At 38.0% G+C, this 15,630-nt stretch overlaps 1 protein-coding gene across 1 annotated transcript in view; it reads left to right on the top strand.

Moving 5' to 3' along the window:
* Positions 1-15,630, top strand: part of UTP20 (UTP20, small subunit processome component) — a 102,477-nt gene that overhangs the window by 57,248 nt on the left and 29,599 nt on the right. The window contains exons 31-41 of the mRNA XM_005664203.3: positions 339-483; positions 2,083-2,170; positions 3,017-3,160; positions 3,356-3,406; positions 3,507-3,659; positions 6,304-6,459; positions 6,791-6,931; positions 7,895-8,032; positions 11,557-11,696; positions 11,957-12,039; positions 14,445-14,734. Coding sequence (XP_005664260.1) covers positions 339-483; positions 2,083-2,170; positions 3,017-3,160; positions 3,356-3,406; positions 3,507-3,659; positions 6,304-6,459; positions 6,791-6,931; positions 7,895-8,032; positions 11,557-11,696; positions 11,957-12,039; positions 14,445-14,734 — 1,529 coding nt within the window. The remainder of the gene's footprint in view (positions 1-338; positions 484-2,082; positions 2,171-3,016; positions 3,161-3,355; positions 3,407-3,506; positions 3,660-6,303; positions 6,460-6,790; positions 6,932-7,894; positions 8,033-11,556; positions 11,697-11,956; positions 12,040-14,444; positions 14,735-15,630) is intronic.

The raw sequence follows: 15,630 nt of genomic DNA, 5'->3' as shown, positions 1-15,630 counted from the left end.
TTATTTATAGTCCAGAAATCTCAACTATCCTCCAGGACATTTTCAAATGATTTCCACTGTCATGTCTCTGACTTCTTCACACTGTATTATCCTAACAATCCTTTTACTCCTACCAAAAGTGGTTTCAATAAAGCCTCAAGGATCTCATGTAAAATTTTAATTTAGCTAATGATACAGATGTTTTAACTAAAAATAAAGTTATTTAATCTTTAGAGTTGAAATTTATTAAGTTTTCAAGGGAATTGAGTAATTTCTTTTTCTGTCGTTAAGGAAGATACCATACGATTATCCTTTAAGAGAATAGTTAAAATCAGTACATTTGTCAATGTTTATTTCAGAGTCTATCACAATAGGAGGACGATTAATTCTACCTCATGTACCTGCAATTCTCCAGTATCTCAGCAAAACCACAATAAGTGCAGAAAAGGTGAAAAAGAAGAAGAATAGAGCACAAGTCAGTAAGGAACTTGGCATTCTTTCAAAGTAAGTGATATATTCGTCCTTAAAAGATAATATTACCACTTGTAGTTTTAACTTTTTAAAACATTTATAGGAGATCCTGCTTTGGTGTAGTGGGTTAAGGATCTGGCCTTGTGGCGGCTATGTCGTAGGTCACAACAGCAGTCCAGGTTTGATCCCTGGCCCGGGAACCTCCACATTCCATGGGTGCTGCCAAAAAAAAAATAAAAAATTATATTTGGTTTTTCATTTGTTTTAACAGAGTAATAAGCTGAAAAGGTTTTCAGTATTTTAAATACTCTATTTTTAAGTTAATGTAGAATTTTCTTTCTCTGCCAGAATAGACCTTTTATCTGCCTTCATTTAATTATAAAAGATAACAGACTTTAAAATTCTAAGACTAATAGATTTGCATGTTTATTAGCCTTTGCATATTTTGTTCAATTAAAAATTTGAGTTACATGGTTTTTTTAGTGTAATTCATAAAAATAATCTAAAAGAGCAGTTTGTTTTTTTAAGAGTCAGGAAGATCTTGCAAGAGTTTATAAGTATGCTCTTTGGCAATAGACCTGGTAGTATATAATTGTGATTTCTATAAAGTGTCTGGTTGGTAAATCATAGTGCAAACAATGATTCTATCTTATTTTTTTTTTTTGTCTTTTTGCCTTTTCTTGAGCCGCTCCCGCGGCACATGGAGGTTCCCAGGCTAGGGGTCTAATCGGAGCTGTAGCCACTGGCCTACGCCAGAGCCAAGCAGCACAGGATCTAAGCCAAGTCTGCAACCTACACCACAGCTCATGGCAACGCCGGATCCTTAACCCACTGAGCAAGGCCAGGGATCGAACCCGAAACCTGATGGTTCTTGGATTTGTTAACCACTGTGCCACCTTGGGAATTCCAGTGATTCTATCTTAAATTCTAGATTGTTACAGAGCTTAGTTGTTGGAAGTTTATTTTTTCTTTTACTTTCAACCACAGCAAAAAAGGATATATTAGAATCTTTCAGAAACTTTTAAATGTTTTGTTTATAGTAGTATATTTTTAAGTTACAAAGAATGGAAAAGCACACTAAACACATTAGGTTTTATCGTAGTACATGATAGTGAGAAAACAGTAAGTGATTAGGCACCAGGAGGACAGCGTTTGAAAGGTGTGCTCTCGTACTTCTTGCTGAATGACGTCAGCTTCCCGGAGCCTCAGTTTTCTCTGGGCAAAGTGGGGTTAATAATTCCTACATTGTAGGGCTATTGTGGGAGTGAAATTGAAATTCGGTATGTAAAGCCTGTTTACAAGTCTTGGCACTTACAAAATATCCTTTCCTTGTAAAATAAGCAATACCAATTACTACTTATAGCATTGGGGTTTACTGTAACCCCCCTACACAATCAGATGTTACAAAAATAATAAAATAATAGCCATGAACCCGAAGTTGGAAAGAAATAAAAAGGGGCCCTTCCAAGTAACTGTGTTAAACTTACTACACACACGTGTGCGCGCGCACACACACACACACACACTTCAAAGCCATCACCGACACTTTTCTGCAAAAATGGTTTAACTTTTTAGAGAAATACTTTTAACCTCTATGTCTTCCTTACACATCCCGTTTTTTCCCTTCTCTAGGATCAGCAAGTTTATGAAGGACAAAGAGCAAAGTTCTCTGCTCATCACGCTCCTCCTTCCTTTCCTCCACCATGGCAATGTCGCCCAGGTAGGAATTCACAGCACGTTTTTTTTTTTCCTTGAAGTGGCACTTTTCATTGTGAACAGTAATTTTATTGGTTCAATTCTGTGATGTCTTTGTCCCAGAGTATTTGTGAAAAAACTTTATATAGAAATAGAAAATTGAAAATAGAGGAGAAAAATTGGGCAGAAGTAGGAATGGGGACAAATAAAGACATCACCACCTACCATTGTAGTAAAGAAGCGTTTACCCCTTCATTTTCCTTTGTTTAGCTTCTAACCGTTTCAGGATTTTTTTTTTTCCTCTCTGACTTTGATCAGTAATAAATTCAGAATCTGAGATGTGTATATGGATGCCAGGGGCAAAACTGAATGAAAAGTCAGACTATTTTAATATTCAGACATAGCTGAGATTTTCTTATATGATTTTCAGATTGTAGTTCAGTCTTCATCAAAAGAGTCGCCCCGTTTCTCAAACTCATTTGTAAGGTTTTACTTATACCGAACGACCCTTACCGCATCGTAATTCGGTTTAGAAGACCACAGATCTGTGAATAATCAGAAGTGTCTGTTTCTCCTCAGCAAGCTCATTTTTCCTGGCCTTTTTTTCTGTCGACCAGAAAATAGAAGAAATTGTGTTTCCAAATTATGCATATTTTCTGTTAAAATTAAAGGAAGAAACTGTTAACAGACATTATTACGGGTTTTTGGTGAAGTTAAAATGCTAAGAACTTTTAAAAGACTGAAATAAAATTTCTGATAACTGTTCCTTTTACTTATTCCTATTTATTTCCTGTGTAATAATATATTAAAGCCAAGTGGACCAGCTTTATACATTACTAATATATGCTTTCTCTCAATATTTCTTCATAAGGATACAGAGGTTGATATTCTGGTGACAGTACAGAACCTGTTACAACATTGTCTGGAGCCTACAAGCTTCCTCAGGCCTCTGGCAAAACTCTTCTCGGTTATTAAGAACAAGTTGTCAAGACAACTGCTTTGTACAGTTTTCCAGGTCTGTAATACTCATTTTTACCCCGAATCACCCATTTTTCAAAAGATAATTATGACGTGGAACGCATATTAGTAACTTTCTTGATGCCGATATATAATGTTTTAATAACCTCTGAGTGTAGGCAGAGTCAAAGGAAAGGAGGCAGAAAAGTTAAGGTTTTATTCATTAATAATATACTGCTTTTGTTCCTTTTAGACCCTTTCTGATTTTGAGAGTGGATTGAAATACATTACTGATGTCGTCAAGGTAAGAAAGAACATCTTATGTCTCTTTTGTTTGAAAGTATTGTGATTTTTCTTAAGATTTATATGCCTTCATTTATATGGTTTAATGGCATTTCTTGTAGCTTAACACCTTTGATCAAAGACATCTTGACGATATCAACTTCGATGTTCGCTTCTCAGCATTTCAAACCATCACCGCTTATGTGAAAGAGATGCAAACCGTGGATGTTAACTACCTAATTGCAGTTATGCATAATTGTTTCTATAACATGGAGGTAAGTTTTTATAGCAGAAATTTGTGAATTATTTTTTATTATTTGGTTAATACAACTACACAACCTAATTTCTTCCTTTTTTTTTTTTTTGCTTTTTGGGGCTGCACCCATGACATAAGGAGGTTCCCAGGCTAGGGGTCAAATCTGAACTGTAGCTGCCGGCCTACACCATCTCTCATGGCAACGCAGGAACCTTAACCTACAAAGCAAGGCCAGGGATTGAACCTGCGTCCTCATGGATGCTAGTCAGATTCTTTAACCACCAAGCCACAGCAGAACTTTTTTTTCTTTTCACAACTAATTTCTTAATTTGGTTTTTTAGGGGGAAATGGGATTTTTAGTCTGAAATTTCTTTAGTTATGGAATGTTTTGTTTGGCAAAGACCATGTTATTCTCATGATTTGAGTAAAATAATAAATGTGGAAGCACTTTACAGAGTCAAAAAGGTGTGTATTAAAATAGGGAAATCCAGGCCCTTGGGCCGGTACCCGCACCTCTGGCCTGTGCTCGGTGCTGCTTCACCCGCCCACTTGCTAGGTGCCTGGCCACCGGTGCCCAAGCAGGCACCCATGGCTGGGGCTGGGTCCTGTGGGCCCTACCGCGTCCCACCGTGGGCAGGGTTCGGATGGAACCAGCATGGAGATGATTTTTCTTTCCACCAATTGGATTTCTTCTTTTCTGGAAAAGACGAGAGACTTGTGCCGTCCCCGCTGGGTTTTGTCCTCAGCCCTCTTTTCTGCTGCAGAGAGCAGTGCAGCTTCCGGAGGAGGCTTTTCAGCAGAGAAGCCTGTGCTGTTGAACTAGTGCCACCGGGGGGGGGGGGGATATGAATTCCTCAATAGAGCTCGTCTTCTTTCGCAAAATTAAAGTGTGGTGACCCGCAGAAAAGCATATGCATGTAAGCGACATGTCCATGTTCTGAAAAAAAAAAAGCAGGGAAACCCACAGAGACAGAAAGTGAATGAGTGGTTACCAGAGGCCAGTGGGGGGAGGGAGGTATGGAGAATGACTTGAATGGGTACGAGGTTTCTTTGGGGGGTGATGGTTGTAGAACCTTCTGAATATACTGAAAACCATTGAATGGTACCATTTAAAAGTTTGAGTTTCAGGAGTTCCTGTCGTGGCTCAGCAGTTAGTGAACCCAACTAGCATGAGGACACAGGTTTGATCCCTGGCCCTGCTCAGTGAGTTAAGGATCCGGCGTTGCTGTGAACTGTGGTGTAGGCCAGAGGCTACAGTTCCGATGGGCCCCTAGCCTGGGAACCTCCATATGCCACGTTTACGGCCCTAATAGACAAAAAGACAAAATAAATAAATAAAAGTTTGAATTTCATAGTGTGTCAGTTAAATATCAATTTTTAAAGTTACTTGACTCTTTCTTTGACAGTTTGCCCTCTTTTACTGATATAGTATAAACAAAAGGGGTTTGGAACTGTATTAAGTGTCATGTTGTTAAAATGAATTAAAAATCAAAAACATGGAAAATGAAACGCTTGGTTAATAGTTAACCATATATTGGCATTAGTAATCTCTTTGTGACATTTTATAGTTATTCATTTGATATTAGGGATTAATGTAGGAAAAAGTAATCCCTGGAGCTTCATTTTTCATGTATCTTATTAAATTTCAACATTGGGAATTTTATCTTTATTTTTATTTTATTTTATTTTTGTCTTTTTGCCTGTTCTAGGGCTGCACCTGCGGCATATGCAAGTTCCCAGGCTAGGGGTCTAATTGGAGCTGTAGCTGCCAGCCTACACCACAGCCACAGCAATGCCAGATCCAAGCCGCGTCTGCGACCTACACCACAGCTCATGGCAATGCCGGATCCTTAATCCATTGAGCAAGGCCAGGGATCGAACCTGCAACCACATGGTTCCTAGCTGCACCACGATGGCAACTCCAACATTGGGAATTTTAAATCACGGCCTGGTGATTTAGAGTTTGGACTGCTTTCTCTATCCTCATAACCTCTGTTCCTCAAACAAGGAACTCTTGAAGCAGCTAACCAGAATTAGACAACCAACTCTGTCATTCTAATACTGAAAACAGAATAAACTGTTTGCTTTGAGAAATAAAGCTAATGAAAAAATATATTTCTACATCATTTATACTTCAATAAAAAAATAAAAACTTTTTTAAAAAGAACAAAATCCATGGCAGATTAATTGCCTGTCTTTTTAAATAAAGACAGGATCAGTAATAATAACTTTAAAAAGTACATCTCCTAGTATTTTCTTTCTTTTTTTTTGGTCCTTTTAGGGCCACACCTGCAGCATATGGATGTTCCCAGGCTTGGGGTTGAACTGGAGCTACACCACAGCCACAGCAACCTGGATCCTTACCCACTAAGCAAGGCCAGTGATTGAACCTGCGTCCTCATATATACTAGTCACATTTGTTTCTGCTGAGCCATGATAGAAACACCTCGTAGTATTTTCTGAAATAAATGACACTTCTCAGCGTGAGTTTTCAAAGTCACTCGCCATATTCCTCACAGCCCTTCATTTGGTTCTTCCTTTAGGTATGAAGTACTGGTGGGATAATTCTTAGTAGAAAACAGAACAGTGGCTAAATATTACAAACTCTCTTATTCCATGTTATAGTTGTTGTACGGGATAATTTTTTTTTTTCCTGTGTCCAGTTAGGAGACATGTCTTTAAGTGATAATGCGAGCATGTGCTTGATGAATATCATCAAAAAGCTTGCTGCCTTGAATGTCACAGAGAAAGAGTATAGAGAAATCATTCATCGTTCACTCCTGGAGAAACTGAGGAAAGGACTGAAGAGCCAGACAGAGGTATTGGGGTTTGCAATTAAGTACCACTCTCTGTGGGTTTTGGTCTTATTTTTGTTTTTTCCCACTTCTGCTTTTGTTGTGCAAAGCGGCAGTCAGTCTTAATAAATGTAATTAAAATACTTGATTATATAATTATTCGCTTTTAACAGGGGGAATGGAATGGAATGGAAATGAGAGTAATCATTTCTGAGTTTATATAGTTTGTTTTTACAGTGGGAATGTTTTACTTTAAGAACGAAATTTCAGTGACTTTTTTGGTATTTCTTCATAATACCTAAGAAGCAAATGCTTTTTAAAACAAAGTTTTTTTTTCTCAACTTGGTATTTGCAGAGTGTTCAACAGGATTATACCACACTGCTTTCCTGTTTAATTCAGACCTTCCCAGATCAACCAGAATTTAAAGACTTGGTACAGCTTACTGATTGTCATGACCCAGAAATGGACTTCTTTGAGAATATGAAGCACATTCAGGTAGAAGGCCAATCTGCTTTTTTTGTTTGTTTGTTTTCCTGTCCATGAAGCAAGCATTTCAGACAATTCTGGCTCATTTTGAAAGATTTATTTTAAATTTTTAAAAGGTATTGAGGGAGTTCCCACTGTGATACAGTGGGTTAAGAACCTGATTGCAGGGGCTTGAGTCACTGTGGAGGTATGAGTTCCAGCCCTGGGTTAAAGGATCCAGTGCTGCCTCTGCTGTGACATACATCATTCATAAACTCAGATTCAATCCCTGACCCAGGAATCCCCCTTCGCCACAGGTACAGCCACATAAATAATTAAAAGTTTTGAACTTCTCATTTCTTTGTCTTTGGAATCATAGATTTGCATAGGAAAGGAGTTCCCGTCATGGCTCAGTGGTTAACGAATCCTCCTAGAAACCATGAGATTGTGGGTTCGATCCCTGGCCTTGCTCAGTGGGTTAAGGATCTGGCGTTGCTGTGAGCTGTGGTGTAGGTTGCAGATGGGGCTCGGATCTGGGATCTGGCGTTGGCTGTGGCTATGGTGTAGGCCAGCTGCTCCAGCTCTGATTGGACCCCTAGACTGGGAACCTCCATATGCCGCAGGAGCAGCCCTAGAAAAGGCAAAAAAAAAAAAAAAAAAAAAAAAAAAAAAAAAAAATTAAAAAAACAAAAAAAATAAGATTTGCATAGGAGATAATTCTGGGGTCTGATCTTCTTGTTGGTATCACAAATCACAACATAATGTCACCTTTCTGTGCCATTTCCTAAGAAGTTTAAATGTCTAGGATCCACTGGTAAAGAAAGTCTAAGGATTATGTCTCCGGAAGCAGAGCAAGGCCCTGGGTGTGTGCTCATGTAGCACATGGACTCTGTTTCACTCCTTTAATCTTTTCATGGAAAAGGAACGGGTTACCGAAATGGAGCTGGTTGTAGGTGAGATTATTTAGTAACTCATATTTTATCTAACTCATAGATCCACAGACGAGCAAGAGCCTTGAAGAAACTGGCAAAACAACTAATGGAAGGCAAAATCGTGCTGTCTTCTAAATCTCTTCAGAATTACATCATGCCTTATGCTATGGCTCCCATTTTTGATGAGAAAATGCTCAAGGTAGGGCATTAAATCTAGAAATCACTAAACCTCTCCCTATACCACGACACACTTTTCTCAGATGTAGATGGGGTTGGCGGCATCCTCACTGATGTTGTCACCATAATTACAGGCTTAGAATAGTTCTAAAGCCCTTCAAATTGTGCCTGGCACAGAGTAAATGCTCTTAAAGGTGGTGGCTGTTATTTTCATTTTCACTATTACTAACGCATAAAGGCCAACCACAAAATATTTCCCCTCTTAGAAATGATCACCTTCTAAGATGGTGTACCTTTATTTTTTTATCACAGGACTTATTTTTGATAAACTCCACTGATAAGCAGACTCATTGTTTTCTCCAAGTGTCTCATAAGAAATGAAATAAAGCAACAGCTCCCTTTTCTTTAGCGCTGTACCAGATACAGGCACCATTCTAAGTACTTTAATATGTAATCTGACTTCATCCTTACCACAACTCAACCCCATGTGGTAGGGACTGTTATGCTGTCTCACAGGAGAGTAAACTGAGAATAAGTGAGGTTGTGCAGCTTTCTCAGAGACATTCAGAGTCAGAACCATCATTCAAATTTAGGACTGTCGTCACCTTTATACTACATAGTGCCTAGAACAGTGCCTGGCACACAGTAAGGACTTGATAAATATTTACATCTAATTAAGATAATATCAGGATTTGTGACTTGCATTTATACTGTTGATTATATGATCTTGTTCAGGGATAGGATTTCCTCTATTATTTTGGGGTATTCAAAAATGTTTAAAGAGGACTTCCCGTTGTGGTGCAGCAGAAACAAATCCAACTAGTATCCATGAGGATGTGGGTTCGACCCCTGGCCTCTCTCAGTGGGTTAATGATCCCGTGTTGCCGTGAGCTATGGGGTATGTCTCAGTCTCTGTTCAGATCCTGTGTTGCTGTGGCTGTGGCATAGGCCAGCAGCAGTAGCTCCTACTCGACCTCTAGACTGGGAACTTCCTTGTGCCGTGAGTGCAGCCCTAAAAAAACAAAAAAAAAAATGTTTAAAGAATTTCCTAAGTAGGTGAAAGAATGCATCCTTAAATTCTAATTTGAAGAGACAGTAAGCACAAGCCAGTAACTCAGGGTTAGATGGCAATAAAATAGGAAAGACCTGTAGATTGAAAGCATAGATTATATTTAGCTTTTGTTGATATTAGTATGCTGTATGTTTCTATATACAGTCTTTTACTTTGAACCTATTTGCGGTTTTACTTTTGAAAGTTCATTTCTTATAGGTAGCATATAGTTGAATCTTGCTTTTTTTCTGCCTTTTAATTGGTTTTAGGCCATTTGCATTGACATAATTATTAATAGTTTGGGGTTAAATCTATGATCTTGTTATTTATTTTCCATTTGTCTCATTTTTCTCTCTTGCTTTTCTTCTTCTATTGGATTAATTGGATATTTTTAATGATTTTATTTCATCTCTATTGGCTTAGTAATTATCACCATGGTATTTCTTTTTGTAAGTTTCACCTCTATGTTAGTTTTAAACCACCTGATACAGTTACCTTTCCTTTAAACCATCAATTATCTTTTAAAAAGATTTTGAAAAATATCTTTTAATGTATTTGCTTCCATTTTTATAATTTCCAGCGCTCTTTACTTCTTTGTGTAGATCCAGATACTCATCCTATCTCATTTTACTGTTGCAAGAACACTTTTTTAAAATTTTTTGTAGCTCAAGTCTACTGGTAATGAATTCTTCCAGCATTTGTTTGTTTTTTCTCATCTTTGTTTTTGAAAGATAATGTTTCTAGGTATGGAATTCTAGTTTGACAGGTTTTGTTTTTTCTCCCCAGTACTTTAAGGTACTGTTCAACTGACTTCTGATTTATATTGTTTCTAAAAGAAGTCATTCTTTGTTCCTCTGAGCGGAAGTTTTTTGGTTTGGGTTTTTTGGGTTTTTTTAACCTGGCTTTTAAATTTTTCTCTTTATTCCTAGTTTTAAGCCATTTGATTATCACCTGCCTCAGTGTCTTGTGCTTGGGGTTTGTTGAGCTTCTTGGATCTATGTATTTGTGATGTTTGTCAAACTTTGAAATTTTTGGCTATAACTTCTTCAAGGATATTTTGGGTTCCCCTTTGGAGTTCCATTGTGTATTAGGCCATTCCAGGTTATTTCCATAACTCACTGAGGCTTTTTTTTTTTTTTTAAACTTACAGTTTCGTTTTGTTTTATCTTTCTATTACTGTATCTTTAAGTTTACTAATCTTTTCTAATGCAGTGTCTAATCTGCCATTAATCCCGTCCTGTATATCTTCCCTCTCAGAATTATCTTTTCCATTTCTAAAAGTTCAATTTGGGCTCTTTTTTTTTTTTTTTTTTTTTTTTTTTGGTTTTTAGGGCTGCACTTGCAGCATATGGAAGTTCCCAAGCTAGGAGTCGAATTGGAACTGTAGCCACTAGCCTATGCCAGAGCCACAGCAATGCAGGATCCAAGCCGCGTCTGCAACCTACACCACAGCTCATGGCAACGCTGGATCCTTAATCACTGAGCAAGGCCAGAGATTGAACCCACAACCTCATGGTTCCTAGTCGGATTCGTTAACCACTGCGCCACAACAGGAACTCCTTGAGGTTTACTTTTAAGCTTTGTTAGGAACAGCCTTTAGTTTAGAGCTCATTTGACCCTGCTACCTTTCTTTGTACCTGAATACTTCATGTCCCATATATCGTGAGGCTTTTCATTCTGACTGATAGGAACATGAACCCATTCTTGTCCATGTGTGGTTTTTGCTAATTCTTCTATCTTTTCCTTCTTAGTGGTTCTTTCCCCATCTCTTCCTTACTCACATACACAGTCTCAGCTTAAGCTTAAGGGGCTCCTTCTTTGAGCAGCTTATCTCTCTGTGTAGCTCTCTTCTCGCTGGTTCTCTGCCTGTGGGCTCTGGCTTCCACAGCCTCAACTCTGCCCTCATAACTCAGGGAGACACATGAGTTTCTTCTCCTGTGCTATGACCTGACAGTTCACCTCACACAGTGAATTGGAGTAATTATGTCTCATTTCATTGGTTCCCTTTCTCCCAAGGATTGCTGTCTTGCCGTATTCAGTAATCAGAAGACTGTTTCATAAGTCTTTATCTACTTTTCTAGTTAAAGGTGTGAGAGTAAATCCAGCCTCTGTTCTTCATCGTCAGAAAGAGACGTCTCTGAGACCTTGTACTTGAATGCTAAGTGGCACAATCTATAGTTAACTTTGACACGTATGAACTTTTATTCACTGAATTTACCTCGTTCACAGTCTGTAGGCTTAGAACCCATCAGGAAGGTCTGAGTAGAATAGAATCCAAAATGTCATAATATCTTTTAATGAAAGGAAGGTGTCATTCCTTTAACTGACAGCATCTTTTCTTAGAGCTGAGGGGAAAATGGAATGTGGTTTGGGTTTTCCTCCCATTCTGTAATTGCTGATTATCTACTGTCTAATAAGCATTTTAATGTTACCAAGTTAGCCATGTATTTTATTTGCAAATACTGTTCTATTGATGTTCTTGGTTTGTTTTACAGCATGAAAATATAACCATTGCTGCCACAGAGGTTATTGGAGCTATTTGCAAGCACCTCTCTTGGCCAGCATATACATATTACTTGAAACATTTCATTCATGTCTTACAGACGGGACAGATCAATCAAAAGTTAGGTGTCAGGTATGATCAAGCATCTTATTTTTGTTTTGTTTTGTTTTTAAAATGTCAATTTTGGATTATTTTCTGAAATAGCCTTTCTATAATCTCAGTTTACTTCCCCTTGTATCAATGAGGTAATACTAAGACTTGTTAGAGTAAAAAATACCTAAAACTGGTGAAAAAATAATTTTAATGTTTATACGTCTTTTAATTTCCTCTCGTTTTAATCATCCAGTGATATCATTAACCAAATGAATGTTTCTGTGAATTTTTTTTAACAGTTTGCTAGTGATAGTGTTAGAAGCATTCCACTTTGACCACAAAACTCTTGAAGAACAAGTAAGAAAAATTCAGAATGAAGAAAGTAAGTTTTTTAATTTTTCTTAAATTAGATTTCCTTCCTATCCTCAGATAACTTATGATCATGAATTAAAGATGGCAAGATTCAACTTACTTTCTTTATCTGCTCTTGTAGCAGTGACAATGAATGAGTCAGGGGTAAGTTAAAAATGGTTTGCGTATTTTTGTGAAAGCTTATTTAACAGTAGAGAATCCAGTCTAAATTGTATGGGTGAAAAAATCTTAGCTATAGATTATTTACACAGAAATCCAGTTATATCACCCTAATGTGCAAAAAAGAAGATTAAGCAGAGAATGCAAATAAATTAAAACTTAGAGCAGCAATTAATGGAATGTAACGTAGGGACAACGGAGAGGGTCATCAAACTGCAAATCAGTCTTTGAAAAGATCGTAAATTGTCAAATCTCTGACAAAACGGACTAATGGCAATAGAAGGCATAGTAAATATTAGAAATTTTGAAAGATCGCTGTTGAACGAAAAGGGTAAAATTTGAACAGTTGGCAAAATGTACAAATTCTTAGAAAAATAAAGTAACAAAAACTGACTTTAGTAGAAATAGTAAATCTGACTGGATCTGTAACAATTAAGGAAATTGAATCTGTGCTTAAAAATCTTATGAAATGCCATGTCAGGATTCTTTTACAGGCAAATTTCTACACTCAAGGAGTAAATAATTTCAATCTTATATCAGCTATTTCAGATGATTGAGAAAGAGGAGCCCCCACTAACTCACGAAATTGGTATATTTGTTCAATGGAACTTAACACATTAGCATAGAAAAGAAATATGAGCCTCTATATGGACACATGTGGAACATTTTATTAAATACAGTATCCAGGCATGATAAAAGCGATTATTTATCATGGAATGGATAGCAATTTCCTTAGTCTATTAAAAGATGTCTTTTAAAAAATCTAATGAAACATTGGACTCAGTGGTAAAAGATTAAAAGCCTTTGCTCTAAAACCAGAATGAAGTAAAAGATATGTACTATTATTGCTTATATTGAACATCAAACTCTAAAGGTTTTGGCCATCACAGAAAAATAAGAAAAGGATAAACACTTATACAGGCCAAGGTATTTATCCTAATTGTTTTGGCCCTGAGTTTGCATTACTGCAGTGTTCCTACTCAGAATTTTCTAATTCTTTGTTTCATTGTCAGATCACTAATAAATAGAGAAGACTGTTCTGAATTTGTAGGAACCATTTTTGTTTTAAATAATTAATGTACCGAAGCCCCTTAGTTTGTCTTCAGTCAACGGAATCTATATTTTGAAATTTTGCATAAACAGGAACATTCAAAAATTAAAATAATTTTCTTAGCTGTTTTCTTCTTAGATATGACTTAAGTTTGAAATCATTATTGAGTACCTCCTGTGAACTGGGCTTTTATAGACATCATCTCATTTGCCCTCATAAGAACCTTACAAGAACCTTAGGTGTTAGTTACTCCATATTTTTGATATGAGAAATTTAGATTCAAATATAAAGCAACTTTCCCAAAGGCACACAGCCAGTAAATAAAATAAAGACTAATGGTTACCATGTTTTTGTAAGTCAGTGAAGTGTCAGAAACATATTTTATTTGGCACATTATAGACTTTATCACATTTAATCCTTTCAATAGCCTGTAGGTACTATACCCACTTTACTGGTGAAGAATCCAGAGCCGGTGAGGGTTGAGTTAATTGACTATAGTCACATGGCTTGTTGGCAAAAGCAAGTCTGGACTTGCTCACACAATATTGCCAAATTTCTTTAATAAGCTAAATCCTGTAATAAGGGGCATTTTTACAGAGGAACTGTTGGCTGCCATTATGATGTTCATGCTCGTAAATGCAGAGATTTGCTTTTGGAAATATCCAACCACTTTGCTTTGAGAGCTTTTTTTTTGTAAGCTCCCCCCCGCCCCCAGTCTCCTCGTGTTCCCCTTTTTAAGTTAGTTTACTTGTTCCTACTTTTCATTAGACTCTAAACTGTAAGAAAGCAAAGAACTATAATCCTCTTGTTACTTCTGTTTCCTCAGCCCTTATCTTGCCTGCCCATAGTTAGTGATTAGGTATTTTTTATTTTTTTATTTTTTTAGGGCCACATCAGGGCATATGGAAGTTCCCAGGCTAGGGGTCATATCGGAGCCACAGCTGCAAGCCTATGCCACATCCACAGCATCGCCAGATCTGAGCCACGTCTGCAGCTTACACCCCAGTTCACAGCAATACCAGATCCTTAAGCCACTGAACAAGGCCAGGGGTCAAACCCAAGTCCTCATGGATAGAGTTTGTTACTGCTGAGCCACGATGGGAACTCCTAGATATTTTTTAATTGGATGTTGTTAGAAAAAACTGTGTAAACAACTGTGTTACCTTATCAGACTTAAGGTGACTTTTGTTGTTTACTAAACATAGATGGCATAGAAATGGTGGCATTGCCAGAGCGTGAAGCCATGGAAGTAGAGCACGTGGATGAGGACGAGAAGGAAGATAAATGTAAGACTTCATCAGACGACCGTGGGGAGCTGGAACACCCCGACGCAGCGGATTGTGAGGGGACAGCAGCTAAGGAATCCGAGTGTATCACAAAGGCCGTCTCTTTCCTTCCTCGGAATAAGGAAGAATTAGAGAGAACAATTAAAAATATCCAAGGAACCATAACTGGGGACATCCTACCCAGGCTCCATAAATGCCTGGCGTCTACGGTAATCATTCTGTTTGGGGCCCAACAGGTCTGTGTGAACTCAGGTGTCTGGAGGGCCCCGTCAGACTACAGCTCCGAACTGTGGATTGACATCAGCTTTGGGGTTTTCTTTCATCTCTCAGTTTTCCCAGTTCACCTGTCTTCTCTTATCATCTTCAGGTTCTTATCCTGCAGCTAAAGTAGTAATTAATGTTCTCCTTCATTATGATTTTGATCTGGTAGATACATACTTTTTTATCTCCTGCATAGACACTAAAATGACTCCCATTTCCAAAAAAAAGGTTATTAAAAATAGGAGTACGTTTCCCTTTTCTACTTCTTGGCCACACCTCTACTATTCAAAAATGCATCTTTGGAGTTCCCGTCGTGGCGCAGTGGTTAACGAATCCGACTAGGAACCATGAGGTTGCAGGTTCGGTCCCTGCCCTTGCTCAGTGGGTTAACGATCCGGCGTTGCCGTGAGCTGTGGTGTAGGCTGCAGATGCGGTTCAGATCCTGCGTTGCTGTGGCTCTGGCGTAGGCTGGTGGCTACAGCTCCGATTAGACCCCTAGCCTGGGAACCTCCATATGCCGTGGGAGCGGCCCAAGAAATAGCAAAAAGACAAAAAAAAAAAAAAAAAATGCATCTTTCCCTTGGTTAGTAGTGGTCACATCTAGATAGGAGTGCATTCTCATGAAGCCAGAGCCTTTCTGTCTCAATGTAAAATTTGGGCTAGCAAACTGTGACCCATGGGCTGAGTCTAGCTTACAGCCTGCCTTTGTAAATAAAGTTTTATTGGAACACAGTTACAGCCATTCATTTATATCTTGTCTAATTCTGCTTCTGTGTTACAACGGCAAAATCAAGTAGCTTCAACAGAAGCCACACAGTCAAAAATACTCTCTGGCCCTTTACAG

Source organism: Sus scrofa, chromosome 5 (assembly GCF_000003025.6).
Source record: "Sus scrofa isolate TJ Tabasco breed Duroc chromosome 5, Sscrofa11.1, whole genome shotgun sequence".
Lineage (NCBI taxonomy): Eukaryota > Metazoa > Chordata > Mammalia > Artiodactyla > Suidae > Sus > Sus scrofa.
This window is presented reverse-complemented; position numbering and strand designations above follow the sequence as displayed.